Raw genomic sequence first — 23,186 nt, 5'->3', positions numbered from 1 at the left:
CCATTCCGGCAGGAAGTCACACCAAGAAACACGAGACATCCGGTCAATTGTCAAAATAAAAGCAATTTTCATATTAAAATACCGCGAGTGACAAATGCGATCATATTTGTGTATCTAAACAGACTAGAAAGATGAAAACAAACAAAGAAAAAAACTGTCTACCATATTCTCTCTCTGGCTGCGTGTGTCTCGACAACGGATTAATAAAAGAAGTGTACAAACTTCTTGGTTACAGAAACATGGTGTATTCATTTTATGAGGTTATTTACTTACCCATGATGTAAAAAATAGCTCTGAATAAACAACAACTGAGCAGAAGCGCTTGTCGACCGCCGCGGAGAATACGCGTCTGGTGTGAACAGGCAGGCGCCGGACCGCGCGTGATTTTCCATTCCGCGCCGCTTCTGCGTCCAGTGTGAACCCAGCGTTAGAATGGAAATGCCACTTTTAAAGCTACACTGTGTGATATTTTCCCCCATCTAGCGGTGAAATTGTATATGACTACCCAGTGAATATTAGTTTCTGTTCCTTTCAATTTCGAGGGCGTTTTAACTCCTACGGTGGCCGTATTATTCCAAGATTAACATGGCTTCCAGTTCGACTTCGTCCAATTGCGCCTTTAAAACTATCACCTGTGATCCGTCGCAGCACAGATTTATGTTACAAGGTAAACAATACTTTTTCACCATTGACGTGAGGAAAAATAACGCAAGTTATACTAGAGGTCGTTCTGGCGTTATGCACAACCATGCTATGGTTAGACAAGCAACTATAAAACTTTGAATTTACACAAATAGGCTGAATTACCGGTCGAGAAGAAAGCAGGCAACTTCGGCGTCCGTTTTAAAATCTTTGCTCCTCATGAGCTCTTTCAATCTAGGAAAAGTTACTCCAGTATTGACTTTGGTCTTGCTGATTTGCCTGTCGCGTTGACGTTTTAATTCTCTCTTTCGCTTCCTTGGCGACTCTGCTACATGTCCTCGAAAATAGGCGTGATCCTCCATCAGCAATCTTTCAAATCTGCCGGCAGTCGCGAGTAATCTCCCCCTCGCATTCGTCTCTGTGTCACTGAGTGTAAAGCGCGAAAGACGAAGCTTGAATTTACGGGTAAGTCCCTCTTTGGCTAATGTAGTTTCAAGATGGAGGGGCAACATGGCGACCGGCATTCGAACCCCTCACCTGTATGTACTTTCAATGGCAGATTATAAACTTACGAGAATACTTTATTACTTGAAAGAAGTAAATATACATTAATGAGCACATATATTTTTGAAAGAACTAAGTGTTTTTTGCTAAGAATAAAAAAAAAAAAATAAAAAAAATCACACAGTGTAGCTTTAAGTTTGACCGTATTTTCGTTTTAGGTTAAATGCCTTGTGAATGGGAGTGAATGGGGCACTTTTATGACAGCATCAAAAATCACTATTTTTAAAACACTAAGAAGGTTCGACACAACATGAAACTTTGCTCGAAGTATCACCAGGGGCTCTACACATGAACTTGAGCATTGAGAACATTGTGTACAAAGAGTTTACTAAAAAGAAAGTTACCCTTTAAATTCAATTGTAAAGCAATTTAAAAAATATATATAATTTAAAAACTGCATTTTGCAATTAAAATCTTTGTTATTTGCCTTTTAATTAGATTATTATTCTACTCCAATATGTGGTTAAAATCTAAACATGTCTAAACAAGGCTGTCGTACGTTTGAATAAATAAGACATCACTAACATATTAAATAAAACACAATGGGTAATGAAGTGCATATATTTAGCCAAATGTTCCTCTCTAGACTCTAGAGGAACTCTTTTTTCTAAAAAAGGAGCTTTTTACATTGAATGGCTTTCCTGAGGTAAATGTAGAGTAACATGACATTAGTTATAAGCTGATTTATTTATTTTTTTGTCTTTCCACAGTTGAGCGATAACGAAACATTTACATGATGCATTTCAGTAAGTTATTTTATGTGTTTCAACATACCTTCTGATTTTCATTTGTGTTTATTGAGTGCTATAACTAGCAGTAAAGAAAGAAACAGTGATGATCGGTTCATGTGCCCTTGATTCATGCTGGCACTTGAACTGATGCGGTTACAGCGATCTGCCACACAATGTTAAAGCTGGGGACACACTTAACGACTAGCTGAAACATTCTAAGACTGAACTCAACATACTGTTTCCACCGACTGGAGCAGATTCTAGTCTTTGACAATCAGAGAAGAGCACACACCTAAAGACCTAACTAACTCAACTGTGTGAGATCTTGTACTGAAACAAAAAATCTACATGACAATGTTTATAAGCTGTTTTATTGATGTCTTTCCGCCGTTGAAAAACTGATTGAGCTATTACACGAGATATGATACATTTTAAGCATTTTTCAACATACCTTCAGATGTTAATTCATGTTCATTCTGTAACTGGTATTAAAGAGGAAGAAATTATTGCCTTCTCTTGTGGTCCGTTATGCCACTGATCTGTCATGCCAAATTAAAGAGCGCCAAAACGGCATTTACTTTTTGATTTTGGTGGTTAGGCTACAACGCTGTAATCGCCGTGTGCACAGACATTTATGGGATGCATACATGTACCCTTACACCCTCAGTTACTATTTAATCAAATGTCAAGGAAGAAAAATTAGTTTTGAGACATAAGGTAAAGCAAGGTCAACCTCAACAATGGGCCAGGGCTGGGACGGGGCAGCAGGAAGCAGGGTGGTTTTGGTAAGCCAGGAGAGAATCGCGATTCATATTTTTCGAGTTTTGTGTCTAATACTTTGAAAACAGTGTGTATTTTAATGCTTATACTGTGTTTTTGTCCATTAAACTTTCACTCCTGCAAACACAATTTTTATTTTGAACACTGGACATTAATTAAAAGAAGAAACTCCACAAGATTTGAGATTCACTACAACACAAAAATAAACTACTTAAATAATTAAATTACTACCTGATATTGGTGACCGGTTCATGGTTCTCCTGTTCTGAATCAAACATGACCTCAAAAATTGAACCGTCCTCTGTTCCCTCATCGTCATCCTTTACATTCTCGTTTACCATGTCCACCGCCATATCTGATGTCTGTTCATAATACTGAACAAGCTCTCTTAGCTCATTCAAACGCTTGTGCACCTCCTTCAGTTTCCTGCATTGAGTGACAAACCAGGCATCAAATACACTAAACCGCTAAAATAAAAAATAAATAACATCACTTTGGTACAATCATCGAAGTGAGATCAAATGAGATGAAGAGAGAGACCTGAGTTTGTCAGCAGGGTGGCTGTTATCAACTATCTGTGTGTAAGAGGAGGAGGGGTCCTGCCTCACTGGACGTGGGCCATTTCCCTCTCTACCCAATATTGAGGGACGCTCTGACATGCCCATGCGTGCACCACGTTGACTGACACCCTGACCTGAAGAAACACAAACACCTTATTTAGCCAATAACAGTCAATTTGAACACAAATGCATCAGAAGCATCTATTGCAACACCAAATATTTTGCAAAAATGTACAATTGAAATAATCTAAAGGGAAGAGACTTATTAAACATGGAAAGTGTCTAGTAACTGTGAAATAGTAACTGCATGTGCTGCTGTGTGAGGGGGAGGCTTACAGGAACTGTTGTTGAGAGTCTGGTCTCTAAGGGAGTGGAGTTCCTGGAGGATCTTGTCCATGGTCTGCTTTTTGTCCTGTAGCTCCTGCAGTTTGGTAAGTTTAGCACTTGTGGAGGTTGATGCAGTAGTTAGTGGGGCAGAGCAGGGCAACTGACCCCGTGAATTATGGGTAGTGCGAGACCGACACACCTCTCTTGAAAGAGAGAGACATTCTGCCTGTCGTCGGTTGTCAGGGACCGTCTGAGACTGAAAAAATAAATAAATAATAATAATTGTAGTTAGATTTTGTTTTATTCAGGAACCGTGACAACTTTAAAAAAATGTCACAGACATTTTCAAATAATAAGTCATGTGATGCAGTTATATTATCTGGTTAGGACAATAGAACCTTTGTCTGCAGAAAGAAGGAACCATCTACATGAAAATTATTCAATAATTGCTTTCACTTCTAGGTGGCAAAATGTAAAACTGCAACGTACACAATTTTGATATATACAGTACTGGTCAAAAGTTTGAAAAAAGTACTATTTTTAATGTTTTTGAAAGAAGCCTCTTATGCTCATTAAGCCTGTATTTATTTGATAAAAATTACGGGAAAAAACTGTAATATTGTGAAATATTATAACTAATAATAATAATAATAATATTTAAATAATGCTTTTCTATTTTACTATACTTCAAAATATAATTTATTTCTGTGATGCAAAGCTGAATATTCATCAGCCATTACTCCAGTCTTCAGTGTCACATGATCCTTCAGAAATCTATCTAATATGCTGATTTGACACTCAGTTATTATCAAAGTTGGAAACAGTTGTGCTGCTTTTTTTTTTTGGAACCTGTGATACTTTTTTCAGGATTCATTGATGAATAAAAAGTTTTAAAAAAGAACAGCATTTGTTCAAAAAACAATATAATTATTAATATTTTGATCAAATACATGCAGGCTTGATGAGCATAACAGACTTCTTTCAAAAAAAAAAAAAAATAGTAATGCTTCCAAACTTTTGCCCGGTACTGTATGTAAGTATGTGCATATGTATATGTATACAGAATATGCTTTAATATAAATCCTAGTGTTCTGCCTTCTATATTCCAATGAACAAAGTATACATACATTTATACATTTAAAGATGTGGCTGGTTAGGTGTGGGTGTACCTGAGAATCATGCAGTTGGTTATGGAAACGCTGGATAAGATCATTGAGTTCATCATTGAGCTCTGAGGTTATGCTCCTGCCAGACACACTTCCAGTAGTCTCTGTAACAACTGTAATATACAATATTATTTATACAATAACAATGGAAATGATTCTAACTTCCAGAAACATGAAGTAAACATAATACCCTCACCAGTGTCGTCCATCACTGCTATGGCTTGTTCAGCACTTTGCTGCATGGCCAGTAGTGCAGCCTGACGGCCTTGCAGTGCTCTGAGTTGCTCCTGCTGTTCTAGCATCTTTTTTAGTAGGTCATGCTGCTTCCGCATGTTCTCTAGCTCTTCTGTCTGCTCTACACACACCCCACGGCCCTAAGAAGGAGAGAGACAAAAATATCATTAGAACAAATGACTAGTATCAATCTGCTATGCAATAGCAACAACATGTTGAGGTTGCAGGTTGTCATAGAAACATTGCAGTCAGCTAATGTCTGGGCTCAACAGTAAGGATCAGCGCTGGCCAAGGGCCAATGTGAAAGACTTTCAGGTCAGCTGATACAACTGTCACTTGCCCTATCAGGGCTCTAGACTAACACTTGAGAGAAGTAGCACCGGTGCCATTTTGGTAGCGCTGCCACCGGTGCCATTTTGGCACTGATTTGGTAGCGCTGGGGTAAAATTTATCAAGTGTTTTGAATAAAGTGTTTACAAATTTAACAGTAAAGCACTGAGCTTGAATTGATATGCGATAAAATCAACTTTTATTAACAACAGTAACGTGCAAAAACCTAATTTTTATAAGGAAAAGTTAAATATTCTACTCTTTTTAAATGTACCATTGTTGTTCTATACAATAGTATCATACTGAACTGACCAACAGCTTCAGTGATTACAAAAGGAGCACTCTTTACTTTACTTTTCGTTTTCATGAGACTTTGTGACTCCCTACTTTTTTCCATATATTAGGGTGTAGAAATGGTTAAGTCAACAAGTGCACCATCTGCCGTCATCTACTGGTTATAGTGGTAATTCAATTTTTTATAAATAAATAAAAATTGTTTCATAAAAGTGCCTGTTTGCCACAGTGTTAGTTTCTCTATATCTTTAAACTTTTAGTTTTACAAATCATAATTTAAAATAACAATAAAATCGGATACTATTTAGAGCTTTGAATTGCTGTAAAAAGTGAGAAGCACTTGAAAGGCCTTGAAAAGTGCTTGAATTTAAATTTCAAATATTGTACGAACCCTCAGATAAATAATGTTAAAAAAATAAACATTTGACTATTTCTGCCACAATACCATGGTTACAGTTAGCGTTGCAACATTAAATCCATGGTGAATGTTGGTGATTTGTGAATTAAAAAGCCTTCTATAACTTGTTTGATCATGTTTGTTTCTCCTGGTTTCCACATCAGAGCTGTTTGAATTGATATTTGTGGTTCATAACTGAATTCTGTGCCAACTTTGAATGCTTCCCCCTAGATCAATATTATTAATTTTGCGGCAAATTCAAAAGCTTTCCTCAGTGGATCTCCCAGAGCTATGTAGTAATGGCAGCGCTTAACATTAAGCCTTGTCGTGCATGTCCTTCGGAGAAGTAAATCTCATTAGTAAAGTAAAGTCATTTACTAACTGCATCAAGCCGCGAAAAAGATACTGATTCCTATGCGGCTTTATGTGCGCGCGCTCCGAAATGGAATGGAACACGAACAAGCAAAGTATATTTTGGGCTTCAGGTTCATCTAAACAGTCAAATACACACAGAAATATGCCAAAACGCCCTGGCTTGGTGAGTTTTCACTTAAACACAGTTGGTTATGTCTCAAGTGAGCATAAACAGATGGGTAATGTTTCAGTATACTGGATCTTTGCATTCAGAAAGAGACAGCAGCCTAATATTCCTGCTGCTGTCTGTGCCATTAATGTAATCAAAAAAACAAAAGACAGAAAATTACCCGATGCTCTAGATTTACTAGGATTAATCTATCCGATTGTTAAGTCTGACGTCACGCGTGACGTTTTGGGTCCAAGCGCTCCTCTCGTCCAGAAATAACAACGGTGGAACCTGTACATTTATTTACGATCACGTCCTTCTTAGTGAGGCACCCTTGGCGGTCAAAAAGGGTTTAAATTCCTTTAACACCAACAGAGTGGTTAGTGTAGCTCATCACTCAGGTGGCATAATTAAGGGTAGAGTCCAGGCATCAATGAAAAAGAAGATTTATGAGGTTGAAGTGAGTTAGCTCGGGACACGGGACACAGCACTGCGGCATTGTAAAAACACTCAATAATAACCAAAACACTAGCGAAAGCGGTAGGTAGGTAGGGAGGACCTGGACTTTGGACCCGGAAAGAGTATTATCGGAGAGTGGTTACGTCACGACTTAACAACCGAATATTGCATTTATACAGTGAAGACTATGTGGTTGTGTTTTACATTTGATTGCTTTCTGTTGATAGACTTGTTCTGTTTTTTTGTTTTTTTTTCACAGGAAAGCTATATTTGTTCAACTCGGCTGTTGCTACTCACTTCTAAGAGAGGGAATGGAATATGTTGCACATTGTTCGCCTATAAATAAAGTTCCTAATTCAGGATACTTTGTCATCTCTTAATTTAAATACTTAATATACATTGTTGTTAGGAATAGCTGTGGGTCTATTTGAACTTCTATTCATTATGTAGGCCATCATGTAGAAATGTAGTTATTTTGTTATATCTTGTGCCAGGAAAATGTCGGAACTACTGGCCAGACCAGGTTAGCAGGAAATATCCCTACTGTTGAGTCTGTAATGCACAATCACATCACACAATTTAAAGACAAATGAAGCAGTTATAAATCCACAGAATCAGCAGTTTTCTTAGCACTGAAACCCGAAATAGTTGGTCACGGTCAGGTAATTATGCTCCCTTTTGCTTGATCTTCCGATTAACTCCATAAGTACACTTATGTTCCTGAACAAGTTATTAGACTGTCTAGCTACTTCCTGCAGCAGATGACTAGCCAATAAGCATTTGAGAATGGGATCAACTAACTGAAGAATAAAAAGAAAGGAAAAGGGCATCATCTAACAAACAGAACCAGTTGAGTTGCATACGCTTCAAATTTCATAAAGCAGATTCATGGAAATGAGTCGGCATCAAATGTCATCCAGCAAAATGCTATATCTCAACAAAACACATTTTAAAATGTGTAAAATGACACATATAAATCACTTATCTTGGTCATCTGTACATACAACTCATGCTGTTACATAAATGTTACAATTAGCCATTAATTCAAACAACAACAACAACAACAACAACAAAAGAAATCCCAGCAAATGGGGTTAATTCTGTAAGATACTACACCAACTTGCTTGACATTCAATGACAAACTAGAAGAACAGATAAAATTAGCTAAATAAATAATAAACATACAAAGCTCCCATCTGTTCAGAGGAAGCAGCAATCCAAGTAGCCAACTATGCTTTCAAAGCATGAGCTCTAAATTCCACCTTGCATGCCCGGTACATCCTGATCAATGTTCAGTTCAGGCATCAATAAGGAGTCTTTGTGAGTACTCACAGTGGCACTGGAGGCTTCAGAACGCGGCTCCAAGTTCAGAGACGTGCTCTCGGCCACCGAGCCTGAACCTACTGCAGAGTCCACCGTGGCACCTTCATCATCCTCATCCTCATTTTCCCTCGCCTGTAGAGCGTATGGAGGAGGGGCAGGGCTCAGAACAGACCCAATTTAGAAGTTGCAGACACTTGCTAATACTGCTACATTTGAGTATTTATACAGAGATGTAAACTGAATCGGACAGAGGCAACTGCTCAATACAAAGGATCTGGAAATAATGCTTTTTTCACTGTGCTTGAACTGAAGAGCAAAAACAAGCTGAAGGGAAGAAAGACGACATGCTGCCCTAAATTTGGGCTCTACATTAATCAAGCCTGGGCCAATAAGAACAAAGCCTAAAACTGTGGTCTGATTCAGGTTAGTGACAGACTGCAGCTGTTTTTTGCAGTCTGACAATAGGTCTGAAATTAAATCACAATTAATTTAATTATTTTCATTTGTTAAAGGGATGCTCCACTTTAAAATGAAAATTCTGTCATCATATACTCACCCTCATGTTGTTTCAAACCTGTATGAATTTCTTTATTCTGCTGAACAGAAAGGAAGCTATTTAGAAGAATGTCAGTAACCAGACAGTTTCTGGTCCCATTGACTTCCATAGTAGGAAAAAATATATACTATGGAAGTCAATGGGACCAGAAACTGTCTGGTTACTGATATTCTTCTAAATATCTTCCTTTCTGTTCAGCAGAAGAAAGAAATTCATACAGGTTTGAAACAACATGAGGGTGAGACAGAATTTTCATTTTAAAGTGGAGTATCCCTTTAATGTATTAATTTTACAGAAAGAAAATTATAATAATATGTGCAATTATAGGTAACAACAATTTTGTGTTGAAGTCACTTAACGTACAAGAGCCATAGGCTATTACCCGAGTTGCAACGACGTGCTACAGCAGGGCAGTTTTTTTGAGCGATCTGCTTCCACTCCCTGCAGGCACACTGGATGTGCCAAACTTTATATATCCGCTAGAGATGCACCGGTCGACCGGCCATAAATCGGTTCCAATTTATGGCCAGTCGACCGGTTTATTTGGTCGATCTCTATTCCGGACTTGTGCACAAACTGCATTGTGGAAATATTAGAAAGTCTGTAAACAGGATGTTAAAACAGGCCAGAGATGCGACATGCTGAAGACAGACGCAAATAAAAGCAACAAACACGCCAGCAGAGCAAATACTGTCCCATACAAGCTCCAGGGCTTGATGCTTAGTTTTTTCCCCAAGGAGCACCTGTGCTCCTAAGTTTAGCAAATAATGTGTTTTTACTTAAAGGGATAAAAGGAGAAATTTGCAATCAAAATCATTTAATTTATTCAAATATAAACCAGACACTAAGTTTGAACTATTTCTGCTTTTTGTCAGTTAACATTTATCTATTTCGTAATGAAAATGTTTTATGCTTTTAGTTTTTGTTTAATATAATAACACTGATTCTAGAAAAATATATACATTTAATAATATGCGTCAAATAATGTTTAGTCTTTCTTCTTGTGACGGGGCATCCCACAGGGTTTCTGCAAATTTTTTAAAGTCAAATAAAAGGCTTTTTAAGACCTGATGAAATCAAAATTAATACTGTACATTAGGGGTGTGCAATATTGACAAAAAAAAATTATCGCGATATTTCCAAAGTTTTGTTGATTATAATGTGTTTTTGTGCTTGTTTAGGCCTGTTGTTGACAGCTGACTCACAAATATATTCATATTATTCATATTCTATGTGGTGGTCAGTTCACAGCAGTGACAGAAATTAACATTTTCATTAAGGGGCAATATTTGCCACCTTAAATTGATTTCCACGGGTATTTTTACCAATATAAGGAAATTTTTTCTTAACGTATTAGATGTATGCATCACCTTTTATGTCAAATTCTAACATTCAAATTAAATTCTATTAGAATAATAACAGTATAGGGCTGTTACCAGTCAAATGAAATCATTATCAACAAAATCCATCTTTGCAGTGCAGAGGTGACATAGTAGCGCCATCAGAAGTGGCAATTTACAATTGCATAAATAATGCTGAGATTTTTTTTCAATTCAATATTTAAATATGAAATGATTTCTAAATTGAACTTATTAATTAAAGGGTATTTTAAATATGAAACTAAAACCCCCAGTAAGTGGCAGCAAGTCACTGTCTTAAGTGAGTTGAGGGAGTCATACATTCAACCGATTTGTTCAAACGGCTGATTCATTCAGGAAAGAAGCAAGTGATAGGCCACTGAATTATTAATTAAACTGGTTCGTTCAAAATCACAGATTCGGTCACAATTTATTTATTTTTTAATCATTGCTATCTGTTGCAAGGTTCTTTCATTTTGAAACTTTCGTCGGCGAAATAAAGGAAAAACAAACAATATTGAGAATATTGTGTCTAAAATGTAACTCACAATTTTAACTTCTTGTTCATTTAACTGTTTGATAAAATAAATATCACACTTGCAATTGTGCAAAGGAAAACAGCACTCTTGCTCATGTGATATTGTAATATAACTAAATAATATGAAATAAATATAAGACAAAAACTAATTTGGGGACATGCCTATAACTGCACACATCACGCAGTGAAAGCACGAGTGACAAATGCTATGTCAGCTCGCAGTGCCTCGCACATCGTTAAAACAATAATTACAATATCATCATAGACAATAGATATCGCACACCCCTAAGCACATAAAGGATGAACTTACAATTGAACTGACATTAGCCATTTTCTTCTCCTGTTTCACATGCAGGAGACAGACGTAATGCTGCCGTAAATGATGCGAATTGTCACGTGAACAAGAAAATCCACAAAGATAGAGTAATAAAAAATAATATGTACGCTAATTAGATATTTCAGTTAGATCGTTATTGACATCAATAACATAATTAGATCGTTTTAATTTGGTAAAGCATTCAGATATGTCTAAGTCAAAGTGTCATCCGAAATTTAAGGCCTCTCATTAGTAAAAATAAGACTTAAGACTTTTTATGGTCTTAAATTTAAAAAATCTAATTTAAGACTTTAAATTAAAGAACCCTGATCCCAGACATAAGCTACAATAGTTTACTTCAAATTAATTTAAATTTTAATGAAATACAGTTTATGTAACTGATTAATTACTGGGGTGGAAATTGGATACACTGCGTGACATTTATAAACAAGCCTGAAATATATCGGGACTCTTATTTTGAAATGTATAAGCTTTATTATTGCAGGCTGCTCATTCAAATTCATTTGGGTCATATTTCCCACACCTAGCTCCTGTCCTCAAAATAATATAAGTCAAATGAGTGTGATTTATTATGTGACAAGTGAACTTTTTCACCATCTGAGTTTGACAGGGCAATTGGGTTGGGTATCGTTTGAATTTGAACGATTCCGATTCCGATTCCTTGTTTCGATTCCGGTTCCTAACGATTCTCGATTCCGATTCTTTTAAGAGGCAGGGTCAAAAAAGTTTAGATCAATTTTAATTCTATGAACTTTTTATGAAATTTACTATGAATTTCTCACAGGGCTGTTTTCAACTACAACATAAATATCAAATCTATTTTAAACAACTTTTTTAGGACATTTTAAATGAGCTAGCTAACCAACGGTCTTTCTGAAGGAAATAGTCTGACCTTCTCCATCAATTGAAATATAAAAAAAATTGCATCACAATAAGTGTATTGTATTGTGATTGTCACTAACATTTTAGTAACTAAACTGAATTTTATTAGGTTTAGTGACAACATGTTACAATGTTTACATGGTACAATTTCTGGTAAGCTACGCCTTTTTATTATTTCATTTCAATTCAGTTATTGTGATTTGATTTAATATTGACTCATTTGGATAAATATTAGGTACTCAAGATAGGCGTTAATTTTTCTCAAGAAAAAAACAACTCACCCTATGCTGTAAACATACAGAGAGCCCTATCAGCTGCCTGGCAGTATTATTTAAGGTTAAAAATAACTCAAATTAAATATGTGGTTTTTTTTTTATTATAATAACAACTTTATTTAATGATATAAGTACGAATATAATAAATATGTAATATAGTACACATATTTAGCAAAATACTCTCTATAGCTCTTTTTTTTCTTGCCAACTATGTGCTATAGCCTATACAGTATGTTCATTAAATGGCTTTCCTGAGGTAAATATGACATAATTGTTCTCCAGCTATGTTATTGACCTCTTCACGCTGATAAAAAAAACACTGATTGATCGATATTATGTATGAGGAATATACATTTAGGTAAGTTGTAGCCTACTGTATCTTTCAACAGTGTTCGTGTTTTTTTTATTATTAGCTGCTTTAGAATCGAGATGATCGGTTCACGTGCGCTAGGGATCTGTCACGTCACATTTACAAGCGCCAAAACGGTATTTATTGTTTGAATTTCGTAATAAAATTGACAGAATCTGAGAGCTGAGATTTTTTTTTAGATCATAAAGTAACTGCTCTGTCTAGTCTGTCGGTCTCCGTGTCCTCTTTGCTTCGCGATTTTATTGTGCGTGAGAAAATGGATGTGTGGTGTGAGAACGTGGTGTGAGAAGTGTTAATTGCGTGTGTCTCACGGTAAATGCGTGAGAGTTGGCAGCTCGTAAATGTGTTTTCATGAATATATATTTTTTTACGTTCGCCGGCATCGCGCGCAGTTTTCAAACGGACGAGCAGAGGACGAGGGAATATGGTTGCAACTTGCAAGATACCGAAGAATTAATAAAGAAAACATCATATAAGTCCGTTTTTAAGGTTAAACGTCAGGGTTGTTTGCTCTGAATACATTTTATGAGACGCTGTGTGAGTTAATAAGGCAACTCACACAGCGTCTCATAAAATGTGTCGGTTCGCAGTTTAGCATAACAGTCAATATACGCTTACACCTGTGCTAGTACACGCATTTACCATGCCGTGTGTACGTTACAAATGTTTAACTAAAGTGTCAGCAAGTTAACATTTGGCAGTTTGACATCGATTATGTAGTTACTTCAGTTCAGAATAGGGCTAGAAATGACTTAGACAGCGGTTTTTTCTTCCGGTCGGCGGATTGTGAATCGAAACTAGGAATCGAAATTTTAACTTTTGAACGATTCCGGGAAAATCGCAAAGCTAGTCCCGGTTCCAATCGATACTCGATACTCGATACCCAAGCCTATCAATAACGGTTTAATTTGGCATCTAAAATTTGCAGCCAGTTTCTACATCGATAGTGAACTATTTGAATAAGACCACCTCTGATGGACACTGCCGTGTTAGCATAGACCCCGCCCTGAGCGGGTTGTACACAGTTCGGCATTTTCTCCAGGCCCGAGCAATTGTAGTGACAAGAATGTCTCATAAGCAACTCAGGTGATTTGTTGTTGGATTTAAGAGTGAACATAACAGTCTTCATGTACTCCCGACATCAAAGCCGCTGAAGACACAGTGGATTAGATTTATTTTTGAAGGGAATGCACCCCCCAGTATAGGCAACCCAAATTTGTTAGTCTGCGTGAATCATTTTACACCAGACTGCATTGAGAATGAGGGTCAATACAAAGAGACAATACAAAACACAGGTTTTGCAAAAAAGTTGTTACTCAAGAATGGATCAGTACCAACGGTTCGTGATTCAGCTTATTGTCTCCGGAGCGATACTGGTTACAGCAGTAATGAAAGGGAGAGCATGCACTTTATTACAGTTCATTTGAGTTGTTTTACGTATATAAATAAAGTTTACCAGTTTATTAAGCACTCCCCGAAAAAGGCATAAGGTCTGTATTGTTTACTGTTAGTTGTAACAAGAGTTGTGTAATTTGCTGTGTATGTTGATGATAATGCAAGGGAGAGAGAGTTTATGGATAAGCAGGTCTCCAGACTAACTTTTTTAGGAGCACTGTAGACTCTTACTGAAAATTTTTAAGAGCACAAGCAGAAAATTTAAGGGGGGACACCTAATCAACCTGCAACACAGTTATTCACATTTCCCCCCATTTTCACTATTACTGACATATGCCTTGGTAATAAATAGACTTAACGTTCAGAAACTACAATGTGCAGTTTTATTTTAAGCACCGGTGCCACTAAGTTCTACAGAAAGTATATGGTGGCACTAGGGGGACAATAAAGCTTAAGTTGAGTTGTAGATAAAATTTACTTTAATTATTATTATTCATAATGTCCTAATATTAATTAAAAAGCAAAAGTTGTGAAAAAAAATTGATATAAGGGAGTGAAAATAAGCCAAAACAAAAACAAAACAAAAACGCTTAATGGTTACAATGGTACTTTCATGTTTTTTTTTGTGTGTGTGAGTTTTCCTACATCTTGAAAATGTTTGTTTACTGGAAAAAGATGTGTAGTACTTGTAAGCATTTGACTATATCTGCCACAATACCAGTTGGTGTTACTACATTAAATTCATGGTGAATGTAGCTGATTTGTAGCCTTCTATAACTTGTTCATTCATGGCAAAATGTTTCTCCTGGTTTCCACATTCACATCAGAGAATTCTGCGCCGAATCGTAGTGCTTCTCACTAGGCCTCGCAGCGATGTTATTAATTCTGTGGTGAATTCAATGGATTTCTCCCAGCACTGTGTAGTAACCGTGTCGCGTGATTGAGATCGGACCGTGGCTCACAAGTAGCTTGTGGCGCTACACGGTCTATTATTGATCCAAACTAATAAACGGTCCGTGAAGCACAAATGAGTAGCGCAGTTTAGTTCCGTTTTCATTTTGTTTGCCATTTGATGTTGGGGAAACATTGTGGTTGCACCGGAAGTAGGGATGGGACGGTATGAAAATTTCATATCACGATTATAGTGACCAAAATTATCGTGATTATCAATATTATCACGGTTTTGTTAAAACGAGATGAAAGTGTTCAAAAAGAACTGATGCTCACACTAAAAACAGTTTAATATTTGAAAATCAACAAACAACAAATAAAACAAGCAGCTCTATGCACTTTTTAAAGCAAGATTATATTCTGTGGCATTTCCTTCCTTATAATGACCGTAGTCAATAGCAACGCATTATAACACAGTGCACATCCATGTATCGCAACAGACGCGCATGCGCTCTCTCATTTCATTCAAATACAACTTGCGTCTCCGTTCTTGGGCGATTGTTTTGTACGTTGTACAAAATGGATTTATAAACAGGTAAGATTTAAAACATTAATCTCAATTCAATATGTCCCCGTAATTGTGTGGTAAAAAAAAATCGGTGTAATAAGTGTACAAGTCTTGTTTGAACTTGTTCGTTCATCTTTGGCTCAAAGCCACTTGCTGCAAACTTTTCTTCGCGGAAGCTTCACGTTTATTTCAAGTGAGTGAGATAAAATATTTCAACTCAAAACAACATTTTGTGCCCAATTATTTCCCAGACGTAGTTTTTGGTAAGTTAACTTGCTATAAACAGTGGGTGATGGTCACACAAGAGGACTCAGCAGATTTGAAGTGTTTCCCCCCTATTGTAGTGACCATCCTCGATTAAGTTTCACTCAGGACTTTTGTAAAAGCCAAAATATGACCACACCTCAGATTTGGTCCTCTTAAAACGCTGAAAAATCTCCCGAGCACACGGTCACTGCCTTCCGCCATTCCTTCTCGAATAAAAAAAACAACATTGCGCGCTGCGCCTGCGTCAGACTGTTGCTGGCTGGACAGGATTTACAGTGAGTTATTAAAATCGCGATAATCAAACACGGTTTTAATGATAATCAAATTTTGAACGAGAATACTAACCGTCAGTACATTTTATCGTGGTTTATAGTGAAACCGGTAATCGTCCCATCCCTAACCGGAAGGAAATTTTGGTCATACCAGTCTGGAGCCCTTATGACTTTAATGTGCACATCTTGTTCTGCGTTTTATCCAGCTCTTACGGTGATTTTCTGGAGTGAAACCATACGCTTCATCTTTTGTGTGATGTACAATAAACTGTACAAAATAAATCAGTAAATTTTTGGCCATCATTTGGACGGGTTCCGCTACAACAGGCTTGTTACTAATAGTGGAAAAAGCAAGATGACAACACAAGATATAACGGTAATTAAACTAAACTAAACTATACCTGTTCTATTTCCATGCAGCATTTATTATCTGGCTCTGTAGGCATCATTGTCCGACTCCGGTTCGAACATAAGGCTCAACACTGCTACTGACAGCTTCTGACATTTTCAGTGCGTGAGATTGTCCTGTTTTGTTGTTGTCAGTATGCGGGAGAATAAGCTCTTGAAGCTCCGCCCTCTTCTGGAAAAGGGGCTGTGAGCACCAGCTCATTTGCATTTAAAAGGACACTCACAAAAACGGCATGTTTTTGCTCACCCTCAAAAAGCAATTTTAACATGCTATAAAAAATTTGTCGTGGGATATTTTGTGCTAAATCTTCACAGACACTCTGGGGACATCAGATACTTATTTTACATCTTGTAAAAAGGGGCATAATAGGTCCCCTTTAAATAAATGTTCCTGTTTTAGGTTGTCGTCATGGTATAGGTTCAGTAGTAGTATCAATATATTTTAGTCAGGTATCATATTTGAAGTCATTATCAGCAACAGTGTTCTATACTTATTTGACTTGCCCTGTACTCTTCCTCACAACAATCCAATGTCCTTTCTCCTCTCATAACATTTCAAAGGACAGAAATCAATATCCAACTAAGCATGCTTCTGCTTTTATTAGTCATATTGTCAAGCCGCTTCAGATAAAAGTGTCTGCTAAATGAATATATATAATGCAGTTTTAAAACAGCAGATTTGTATTTGTCAAAATGATTGATATTTCATATTTGTTGAGCTTCAATGATCTTTTTTATATTTTCTTTACGTTTATTTTGGAACACCACAAATAAAATGCCTCTGACAGATGACTAAATAGGGTTCAAAAGAAGATCACAAGCATTAACTTTGACAGCCCTATTTTAGATATTCAAGCAGTGGACGCAAGTCCTTGAACAGCATTGCAGTTTAACGGATCACACACTTTTAATTCACAAATAAAGCTTATATTTTAAAAAGCTGTTATATATTGTAATTGTCAACTAACATACTTAAATGGTCATGGAAATGTTCTAAAATTTGAATTAGTTCTTATGTCATTAAAGTGCATAAAACAATTACAACTTCATAAAAACTGGAGAGGGAAATACTGACCAGCATCTTCTGAAGAAAACGCAGGTAAGACTTCTCCTGTTCTTTCAAGTGAGTGATAAGGAGAGAAAGACGTTCCACATTTGCAGGCACATCGTTCTTTTCCACCAGGTCGTCTCTCATGGATGTGGCCTTCCCAATGTATTCACGAATTTGCACCAGTTTACTGACCACCTGAATGGAGAGACAAGCTGCGTGAGGAAAAAGAGGTGCAAGCAGAAATGCTGATAAAATAACATGAACAAACAGAAAGTAAGTAGACTGAGAAATAAATAGAAAAGACAGAAGGAAGTGCACACAGAGACAGAGAGGAGCAGAGAAAGAGACCAAGGAAGAGCTCTCACACGGACTGTGGCATATTTTTAAACTGGCCTAAATTCTGAGCGCTCACTGACACATCTGTGCTCCAGTTTTTGCTCAGCAACAACGGGGGGAATGAACACAGGGAAGTTGTGCCATCTACTTTTATTATTTTCAAAATGAAGATCATTCCAAAACCTTTTAACAAAAGGTCTCCTAGCCATTCTGAATAGGCAGCGTTATAACAGTTGCCATTAATGATACTTAGAGATAGACTAATGATGGGAAAAAAGACGTGCATAGATTAAATCAAAGTGTTCAAATCTAATCTAGAATGTTAACGGAGCATCGAAAAAAGCCAAACTAAAATCATTCTCAATAGAAAGTAATTATGGAACCACTGACAAATGCACATGCTATGTTCAGACTGGAGGCAATCAATATCAATAGGGATCAAATAAGATTTGCGTGTCCAGACATAACCAAACTATCGGCATGGTTTGCTTTGATAAAGGAGGTGCACCATCTCACTCTCCAAATAGGTGCCGTCGCGTTGCGGAGCAGAACTCCGCCGTCACACAGAAACTTTGCACATACCATTTTTGACGTTTTTGTTTTGTGTTGCGTTAAAGAGTGACGCAAAAAACTAGACTGGGTAAACCCAGCCCGATCTGCCGGCGATTTGATTTCACCCAGCAGCTCAGGCTGGAAACCTGTACATTCTTCTATCCTGCTTCCGTTACAAATCTGTGGGGACCAATCACAAACTGGCTTATCCACCTGGCGCGCTATCGGTGGGTTTAATCCAATCCAATTCCTTTTAACCTCTCAACGATGCTCAATGGCTTCTTTGGTTTAGCAAACAAATCGCTCGAGTGGGTGTAAATACCACTCACTTTCATGTTTTTTTTGCACAACCTGCAAAAATCGCTCAATGCCATTACTGCTTCTGCAAACCGCTGATCAATGCTCCAAACCAACATGTTTGTTGACATGTTTCCTGCCTGGAGTTTTCGCACCAGTCACCTGGTCGCTGAGTCACCCGGATCGTTGGTCTGATTGGTTGAAGTACTATCCACTTGCGAACAGAGTCATTTGAACTATGCCCGTTGATCTCGCCTCTTGTGCAGTAGAAAATACAGAGCAGACTCCCCGGACTAATATTCAATTTTAAAAGATTTGGCTTGGTCTGGTGATAGCCAGACTAGCAAAAAACTGTTTGAAATCCGATTTAAGTAGACAGAGAGTCCAGACTGAGATGCATCTGTAAAAATCTGATTGAAATTGCATTTCAAACCACCTCGATATGCGGTTTACATCTTTTTTTTTCTTTTTTTAATATAAATCTTTTATTTTTATTTTTTTATCACAATTGTATAAAATCTGGATATGCAAAACAAATCGGATTTTTGCTGCCAGTCTGAACATGGCCCTAGAGATTATAAAGACATCAAATGCATCCTAGTTACCTGACTGCTGTCAATGGTAAGCTCAGCTCTTCCATCCTCCAATTCGAACTGCTGGGCGCTTTCGAGACCAAAAGGCTCTTTAACCACCGCTGGAACTGCAGCAAACAGCTCTTTCCCAGGACTCTGTTTCTTGGGTTGCTTGCCCCCAGGTGTGGAAGAGGTGGATGCACTGGGCTCTTTGCTTTTGTTAGTGTTGAGGTGAATTGACAGGAAGTTGAAAGGTTTCTTGGCCTCATTAGACAGCTGTCTCTGATTGTTGGCTGCAGTGACTCGGCCTTGAGAATCGCTGCCAATACTTCTCTGTTTGGATGAAAAGTGATATTTTGGTTTACCAAAGGATGTCTCTGACATTAACATTTACTTTTAAAGCTAGCCTGTACTTGATTGTGATCTACGTTTCTGACGATTTGCTTCTGAACTAGTTCAAATCCATGCACTTTCTGTCTTGAAACAGTAGCAAGCTTAGAACCTCAGCCAAATCGAGTCAGTGAAGAGTGTCATAAATCTAATCATGGTTATAAAGCCTCACTCACCTCATCCAGATCCGTGAAGTTTATGGCCTGCCGGAGTCTATCGAGCTCAGCCTGGTCAGGCACGGACATCTGTGTGCTATACTTCACATGAGGGAAGGAATGAGGTGTACGTGCCCTCCTTCGCCCTGCTCCAGGAGTGGACTCTGGAGAAATGTCATTGGTTAGCCTGCTCTCTGACATAGCAGAGAACTTCTTCCTGTTCTTCTCAGTGGAGCGGTTGGCCTTATTCTGCTGAACTCCCCAATCCTGAGAGAATGGAAAATCGACATTTACAAACCATAAATGAGAGCACAGTTTAATGAATAAACGAAGCATGAGCTGAAAAATATAGAGTGCTAAAGTCAATGAGATTTTTTTTATTTTTTTTTATGGGATTTTGTTTCAATGCCAGAAATAAGGTCTCAAGCTATTTTCATGCTTTTTTCTATGACACAAAATAAATCATTAACCCATTCATAATTTTGTAAGCTTTTAAGTTTGTAAACAAGTGGCTAAATGGGACTACAGAGGTTATCAGGGACAATGAAATAAAAGTCATCCCACTGAAGAGGAAAACTCATCTACTCACTAGTCCACATCTACAGCCTAGTGTGTGTTCACTCGTACACCTACAAACTCAAATTTAGATTTTAAGTAGATTGAAAGTTGTCAGAAGCTTAATGGTGGTGGTGGTGTTAAAGTCAAGTGACCATACTGTAGTTTGTTTGTAGTAAAGCCTAAATTTAGCCTTTTACTTCTGCTGATTATAATTAGGCTTCTGAATGAATGAAAGTTGTGTTCATTTGTGAAGATTATCTTGATGAACAAAACGTTAGAATCACTTGTCACAAAGCTTACAGTTTTTTCTGCAATATTCCAAAAGTCAAAAGACAAAATCCTATTAGCTTTTTGTAGAGGGAACCAGGGTGATGGTAACCTAGGTCATCCTACAAAGTTATAACATACACTCTATTGTTTCTGTTACGTTGGAGTATCAGCATGATTGATTCATACCATATTGTTGAGTCTATCATCCAAGCTTCCATTGGAGATGGTCCAGTTGTGCAGCTCCTGCTCATCTGTGCCGTCTTCAAATGGACTGCCGCCTGTCGCCATAATAAACAATCGGAACCTGCAGAAAACGACCAATCAATGAACACATACATGGACTTCACCTAAAGAAATGCATAACCCTAATCCACCTTTTCAGAAATCTCTTATTCACTGTGCAGCTAAACAGGTTCTTGATGTGACAGTTTAATTTAAGGGGCTGAGGTTTGTTTGACAAGCTGCCAAGCAACATTCAACACCACACTGTGATCATAACAACATTAACCTGAATAAACTAACGTACATAATGACGGACCCTCATCACAGTATACAGTACTGGTCAAAAGTTTGGAAACACTACTATTTTTTATGTTTTTGAAAGAAGTCTCTTATGCTCATCAAGCCAGCATTTATTTGATCAAAACTACAAAAAAAAAAACAAAAAAAAAAACACAGGAATATTGTGAAATATTACTACAATTTAAAATAATGGTTTTCTATTTTAATATACTTCAAAAAAAGTATTTATTTCTGTGAATTTTCATCAGCCATTACTCCAGTCTTCAGTGTCACATGACCTAATATGCTGATTTATTGTCAATGTTGGAAACAGTTGTGCTGCTTAATATTTGTACAACCTGTGATACTTTTTTCCGGATACTTTGATGAATAAAAAGTTTTAAAAAAGAACAGCATTTATTTAAAATATAAATTTTCTACCGTTCAAAAGTTTGGGAATTAAATTTTTTTTTCTTCCTTCCTTCCTTCCTTCTTTTTTTTTTTTTTTTAAAGAAACTTTACTTTTATTCAGCAAGGATGTGTTAAATTGATAAAAAGTGATTTCTATTGTTAGAAAAGATTTCTATTGATACTGAATAATTATCTTTTTCATCCACAATTATATTTACATGGTTCTCCTGGGTAACTTACTAACATGCCATGGTATAGGTTAACCATAGTAAATGTTAATGTAAACTTAAAACAGTGGTCCATGTCCAAAAAAACAATAAGGTCCATTTAGTTACTGTAATCTAAATGTAACTTACTTTGACATTTGAAGTCTGTGAGCTTTATTCCTCGAGAAATGTGAACTGAGGTTTGGTATCGTCTTACAATCTGTCGTCTATGAGTTTCGTGTCCGTTAGAACGGTTAAACCTCTTCAACCCGCTCAATTTCCCGGCTAACTGTCAACACCACAGACTGTAAAAACACTCGCTTCTCTCCTAAGTTACATAGGGGCTTTCACCTGTGCAGGTGAAACTGTGCAGAATACGTGACGAGTAGTTAAAGATATTATAATCTGACGGTTACGTTATTAAAAAAGTAGATTTCACAAATATAAAATCCTCGAGTGTGATGACTAGCAGTGACTTTTAGACGCGCGTGAAGGTTTTTTATGGTCTGTCTCCATGGTAACCTCTGGCACGAGCCATTGAACTCCAGATCCCCGCGAAAACTCCCGGTTAAGAGAAACAAACACCCCAACAGAGTCACCACAACAACATGACTCATGTCTGGTTAATGGTCATAATAAAACGAAAAAGAAAGATTATTAGCTAAATTTCATATTTGCTCATTGGTGTCATTCTATTTAGACACGGGCTTGGTGGTGTTAAACTTGCCCACCTGACACAAAGGCATCTGACCGGTGCATCACTCTCAGATAATACAAACCACTTCGTCCACCTTCAAGCGCTCCAGATCAATTTGTCCCATTTAAAATGTTATGAATTTTAGTCAAATGAGAGCAAAACTTTCACATTTGAGTGGTAATTCACTCCGGGATACGAGATAAGATGGTATTTGTTGAAATGACTTTGAATTTCTTTAGTGAGGGAGCTAGCAAGCTAACAGAAGTTGAGAGAGAGAGAGAGAGAGAGAGAAACAACTGCACAAGCACAGCTAGCAGGCTGTTTTAGTAAATAATCAGGAAACTTACCCTTAACGTCGTGGCGACCTATTACTGGAACATGAGAATTATTCCCATGTGAGGTTTATTAAAATCCCAGATAAAGTGTCAATGCGTAGTGTGACTTCCACAAGGAGTAACCGCCTGTCCAGTAGCGGCCATCTTTACCCCATATCCAAACAAACAGGCGGAAGGATACCGTTCTCATTTTAATTAAAACATAATTTGTTGTGGATTCTTATCTGTTCGCTATATATTTTGACATTAAAAGTTGTATGTTTGTATTTCAAGATGAGATTATCAAAAGGTCAGGCTAGCGAACAAAATGAGGACACAAAAGAGTGGTACTATTTTACTTCTCGGAAGCATTTGGGGAGTTGTGCGCAATGTCTTAAAAGTACAGATGCTGCGAAATGTAACTGATGG

General features: G+C 37.3%; 1 protein-coding gene across 10 annotated transcripts in view; it reads right to left on the bottom strand.

Annotated features, from left to right (window-relative positions):
* Positions 1–22,925, bottom strand: part of pcm1 (pericentriolar material 1) — a 41,885-nt gene extending 18,960 nt beyond the window's left edge. For 5 of the 10 annotated variants that reach the window (XM_082165731.1, XM_082165738.1, XM_082165740.1 and 2 more), the window contains exons 1-11: positions 22,791–22,925; positions 20,815–20,932; positions 19,822–20,067; positions 19,289–19,588; positions 17,523–17,693; positions 8,340–8,462; positions 4,967–5,144; positions 4,774–4,883; positions 3,614–3,860; positions 3,258–3,411; positions 2,949–3,143 (exon numbers count right to left, since the gene is read on the bottom strand). In XM_082165731.1, the coding sequence (XP_082021857.1) occupies positions 2,949–3,143; positions 3,258–3,411; positions 3,614–3,860; positions 4,774–4,883; positions 4,967–5,144; positions 8,340–8,462; positions 17,523–17,693; positions 19,289–19,588; positions 19,822–20,067; positions 20,815–20,916 (1,826 nt within the window). In that variant the 5' untranslated portion in view covers positions 20,917–20,932; positions 22,791–22,925. The remainder of the gene's footprint in view (positions 1–2,948; positions 3,144–3,257; positions 3,412–3,613; positions 3,861–4,773; positions 4,884–4,966; positions 5,145–8,339; positions 8,463–17,522; positions 17,694–19,288; positions 19,589–19,821; positions 20,068–20,814; positions 20,933–22,790) is intronic. The other 5 variants (XM_082165739.1, XM_082165732.1, XM_082165733.1 and 2 more) reach the window with 4 other exon arrangements.
* Between the last annotated feature and the right edge of the window lie 261 nt (positions 22,926–23,186).

This window comes from Leuciscus leuciscus (assembly GCF_965113295.1).
Source record: "Leuciscus leuciscus genome assembly, chromosome: 3".
NCBI lineage: Eukaryota > Metazoa > Chordata > Actinopteri > Cypriniformes > Leuciscidae > Leuciscus > Leuciscus leuciscus.
Note: the sequence above shows the minus strand (reverse complement) of the source record. Positions and strands in the feature narration are given on the sequence as shown.